The sequence below is a fragment of the Rhinolophus sinicus genome, linkage group LG13 (genome assembly GCF_036562045.2).
Source record: "Rhinolophus sinicus isolate RSC01 linkage group LG13, ASM3656204v1, whole genome shotgun sequence".
NCBI lineage: Eukaryota > Metazoa > Chordata > Mammalia > Chiroptera > Rhinolophidae > Rhinolophus > Rhinolophus sinicus.
Genome location: NC_133762.1, coordinates 60,958,923 through 60,963,724, shown reverse-complemented (window position 1 = coordinate 60,963,724; position 4,802 = coordinate 60,958,923). Strand labels below are relative to the sequence as shown.

The 4,802-nt window shown below is 53.6% G+C and overlaps 1 protein-coding gene across 1 annotated transcript; it reads left to right on the top strand.

Moving 5' to 3' along the window:
* LOC109438668 (cystatin-C) lies at positions 1 to 4,245 on the top strand. Its single transcript, XM_019718675.2, has 3 exons — positions 1 to 346; positions 2,957 to 3,070; positions 3,881 to 4,245. The coding sequence occupies exons 1-3, from the start codon at positions 101 to 103 to the stop codon at positions 3,962 to 3,964; spliced, it is 444 nt and encodes a 147-aa protein (XP_019574234.1). The 5' UTR covers positions 1 to 100; the 3' UTR covers positions 3,965 to 4,245.
* Positions 4,246 to 4,802: the final 557 nt, after the last annotated feature.

The window sequence follows — 4,802 nt, the reverse complement described above, 5'->3', positions numbered from 1 at the left end:
GGAATAAAAACCTAGGCCCGGGGTTGGTGTTCGCGGCCTTCAGATCGTCCCCCTTGGTTTGTGTCTTCCTGACCTAGCTCGCGTCTCCTCCAATCCAGCTATGGCCGGGTCCCTGCGCACCCCGCTGCTCCTGCTGGCTGCACTGACCCTGGCCCTAGCACTGGCCATGAGCCCCACGGTCGGCGCGAGCCCCAGCAAGCTTCACCGAGTGGGCGGCCTGCTGGATGCGGACGTGAACGAGGAGGGCGTGCAGCAGGCTCTCAACTTCGCCCTGAGTGAGTACAACAAGGCAAGCAACGACGCCTTCCACAGCCGCGCCATGCGGGTGGTGCGTGCCCAAAAGCAGGTGAGTCCCAGGGGTGGGGTGCGGGGGCAGTTAGGCAGGTAGGGCGACCGGGATGCGGGATCCTGCGCCCCGGGAGGGCGTGGCCTTCTTGACGTCACCAGACGCGCTCCTGTCGGCCCCCCTTGCTAGAGGATCACCCTCCAAGCCCCTGGAGGCCCTGCAGATGGGCCTAGACACCAACATGCCCAGGCTTCTGAGCCAGGCACTTTCCCTGGTCTTTGCTGTCGCCCATGCCAGATCCCGGACTCCTCTGTTTGCTGACAAGCCCCACGGGAACTTGTCACCAGGAGTGCCAGTGGTCCCAGGTACTCCTGTTTAGTGCTCTGCCGTTCTTCATTTCTGTTTTCAAGCATCAGCCCCAACAAGAAGGACTTGGGTTAGGGTCAGGGCTCCTGTCCAACCCGCTTAGTCCCGACCCCAGCGTCATAGGGCTGGGGGCTCAGTGTGAGCTCACAACTAAATGACCACAGGCAAAGGAAAAACAGACCTCACAGGCAGCCTGGCTGCCTTCCTGGCTTTGCCACTTGAATGATACTTTTTAAGCACTATTTTTCTTTTTATGTTTTCTTCTGGCATAATATGAGACTTACAGAGCAGTTGCAAAATTAGCACATAGAATCCCTGTAGATCCTTCACTCTCAAATGTTAACATTTTGCCCTATTTGGTTTATCTGCCTCTCTCTTTCCCCACCTGTGCGTGGGTACACATATGCATTTATTTCTCTGAACCTTTTGAGAGTATATTTTCCTGAAAACAAGGGCATTTCTTACATAATCACAGTACAAGTTTGAAAAACAGGAATCAACACTGACACAACTGTCTAATGCACAGACCTTATTCAGATGTCCCTGATTGTCCCACCAATGTCCTCTATAGCCAAGGACACTCCAGAGTCATGGGCTACAGCCTACTTTACCCTAGAGCAGCCTGTATGTCTGTTTCATGACCTTGGCATTTGTGAAGGGTCCAGCCAGTGCCTGCAGATTGGGACTCAGTTTGGGTTGGCCTGTGGTTTTTCAGGATGAGTTACCAGTCATGCAGAAGTGTGTTCTTCTCCAAGTCTCCTCTTAGCAGGTGTCACTAAATGACCTCCATGTCCTCCATGTGCCGTGATATTTTGGGCCAGCAGGCACTCCAAACATCCTCCCTGCAGCGGAGCCCTCACTGATCCCTTGCTCACCCTGAGAATATCAGCAAACACAGAGGCTTTCAGAATCTGGCCTGTGGTATCCACGTAGATGCCAAGATGCCACAGCAGAGGGTCTTACATAAGAATCCAAAGCTGCCTAGAGATCCTGGAGGACAGGCCCCTAGAGCTGCTTCACTCTGCAGGCCATACCCATGGAATAGGCTCTGGATTGTAAAGTCTCATTCCCCACCCTGAAATGGGTGCCCCACCCCCAGCAACCTGGGGCAGTAAAGTGCCTGCTGGGATAGAGAGGACCACACCTGACCCTGCCTCCACCTGCCTCTGTCCTGAGGTTCTGGGCAGAAAAGGAGGGCAGTCATCAGAGTCCAGAAGAGGAAGGGAGGGAGCGTTAGGAAGGGCTACTGGGCTTTGTGCTTGTCCTTGAAGGAAGGCTAGAATTTAGACCAGCTGGCCTGCCTCCCAGTGGGGAGCAGAACATAGTCATATAGCAACAAAGTATGGTGCTTCATGCCAGCATTTATGGCCCTTTTCCGCCTCCTCTTGAAACTTCAGACAGTGGGTCAAGATCAGACCCATGTCTCCTGCAGCTGTCGGCTGACACTGTCCCCTTTGGATGGGACATGCACGCCCTGCTCACCAGGTCCCCACCAGCCTGCTCCCCCCCAGTGTGACACTAGCTTGCTGGCACAGCTCACCAGCCCATGTGGAAAACTGACACCAGAGGGATCACAGGACTTGCTTTGGGTCCACTCTGCAGAGCTTAGATCCTGGTCTGGGCTCCTCTTCCCAAGGTTATCTGAGTTTTCAGGAGGTGTGTCTGGAAGATGCCTATGTGAGAACAGGCTTCACTTCTGTCATCTCAAATGTGTGTAATCATAAGGTGTGATACACTTCAGAAATGTTCCTATTACAAAGAGTTCTTAACAGCCATCTTTTATAGGCCTCAAACATCCGTGTGTGTGCGTGTAAAACCTGGTACGTGAGGTAGGAGTCTCGATGGGCTCCACTCTACTAACTGGACTGTAGCTTCAAGGTCATTATCACGTGAGTTTTCCTGAGGTGGATCCAGCCTTGACTCAGGCAGAGCTGTCACTTTGTCTTAGTCTCTGACTTGGATGCTGGTGCTGGCACAGCTGACACCCAGGCTGATTCTCCATAGATGCACCTTCAGCTCCAGGGCCCAGTTAATAAAATGTTAGTGTCTGGCTTCCACCTTCCGTTTTCCTGCCTCTCTTCCCATGAGGCTGCGTGACACACCTTGTCAGAGCTGCACTGTCAACAAGTTACAAGGAGGGCCTGGAGCACAGTGGTTGGGCAGCAGTCAGGAGGGGCCAGGTACCTCCTGGGTGCCAGCGCTGGCAGCCATGGGTGCTGGCCTGAGGTGCAGTAGTGTGAAGGTAACTGTGCCTTTGTCACATGGGCAGATACTGAAAACCATGCCTCCTCTTCCTGTGCGTAGGTCGTGGCTGGGATGAACTACTTCTTGGATGTAGAGATTGGCCGAACCACATGTACCAAGTCCCAGCCCAACTTGGCCAGCTGTCCCTTCCATGACCAGCCACGCCTGATGAAGGTATGGGCCTGATGTGGGCTAGGGGCCAGGCATCCAGGGCAGAGGGGTGGGTGTGTGTCAGATGGATGTGTCATGAGTGAGTGTTCTGGCTTGGGGGGAATGTGTGAATGTTGGGGTGTGTGGGGGGGATGGTGAGTGATGTGCAGATGCCGAATTTGAGTTTATAAGCGAGTGTGAGCTGGGGCTTTGGGCACCATGTGGCAGGATTGTTGCTGGATGGAGTGATCAGTGGGGGAGAGAGGGCTCTTTAATCCCATCCGCAGCCACTGGAACAGATTAGAGGGAATTAGAGGCCTGTGAGGGGAGAGACCCTTCCATGCTGTCCTGTTCAAAGAACAGCAGCCTGTCACTGGGCTTGGCTGGTTGTTTGGAGCTCTTAGCCTCTGGGGAGAGCTCCACCCTCTTGTTACCTCCCTAAATACCTGCCACTTTTGGGGCAGATTCCAGGACTCGGCTCCTTTCTTCTGGACCTGTCTTAGTTCTGGTTCCCTGGAGGTGGAAGAACTAACTCTTGGCTATGTGGCCTTGCATGGGCTGCTCCTTAAATGGCTGTGCTGGGGCTACAACAGTGTGGAATCCTGTGGGGGGAGGGGCGTGCAGCATGCCATCTCCTGTACTTGGAGTGATGGGAGGGGTGACCAGGAGGCCATTGTTGAGTCTTGTTTAGTAGTCTGGGGCTGGGCGGGGGAGGGGCTGAGAGGTCCAGCAAACAGCCACAGTTCTTCACCTGCACTTCTGAGATCTCCTGTTGGCCGATTTCCTTTGCTACTATGACCCTAACTGACCTTCTCTCTGTGTTCCCTTCTGCAGAAAGCACTCTGCTCTTTCCAGATATACAGCGTTCCCTGGCTGAGCAAGATCTCCCTGGTGAAGTCCAGCTGCCAGGACGCGTAGAAGACAAACGCCAAGCTGGGCCACACTGACTACGTCATTTGCACCTCTCTCTGCACCCCCTTCCCAGTAGAGTTCCTAAGCTTTAGATGGGTGAGCCCACCTTGGTGGAGTCCCCTCAGTGTACTGGCCCCAGGAGACAAATAGAGAAAGCTTCCTGAGCGTTGTTTGCATAGCTAAGCGGCTCTAACTTGTTTATTTCTTTTAATTGGTTTCCAGATGCACCTGTCCCTGGTGCACACATTCTGCTCCTACTCTAAGCAATAAAAAGCAACATAGCTGCACCTTGAGTTGTTCACTGTCTTGGGGACGTGCCTGAAGGGTTTAGACAGTAACTTTATGAAGAGCTCCTTGTCCTGCTGGCTCTGGAGGCCAGAGGAGGGGACAAGAGCTGACACATAGGTCCACAGGCCACAGTGGGCCTGTCAGGGGAATGTGCTGCCCATTTCCAATGACTGAGTATGGAGGGGGGCTGGGAAGCCAGGCCTCTGGTTGTCACCACAACCAGATAAGAAAGAGGAGGGGCCCTAGACTGCTGGCTCTGGAGACTTGGCTGCTGCATCTGAAAAGAACTCAGACAGTGAGCAGGCCTGCACAGGAGGAAGGAGTCAGTTGGAGCCCATAGCCCATGACCTCCCTCAGCAGGTTTCTGCAGGGCCATAGGTTTCAGCCAGGTGTGCTGAGCTGATCAGACCCCTGGGACTGATGTGTCTGGTCAGGTTCCCTAGAGACTAAGGAAATAATGCTTTAGGTCTACTTTTTCCCACAAGACTTTAGACACCAGCGAGGAGTTGAAGATAGCAGTTAAAGTATATGCGTGTATTTTTAATGGGAATTGCCA

Bases quoted from the DNA above. Each gene is read 5' to 3' on its own strand.
- LOC109438668 (XM_019718675.2), top strand. From the start codon at position 101: ATGGCCGGGTCCCTGCGCACCCCGCTGCTCCTGCTGGCTGCACTGACC. The intron at 347-2,956 runs GTGAGTCCCAGG...TCCTGTGCGTAG, and splicing joins TGGTGCGTGCCCAAAAGCAG to GTCGTGGCTGGGATGAACTA. The intron at 3,071-3,880 runs GTATGGGCCTGA...TCCCTTCTGCAG, and splicing joins ACCAGCCACGCCTGATGAAG to AAAGCACTCTGCTCTTTCCA.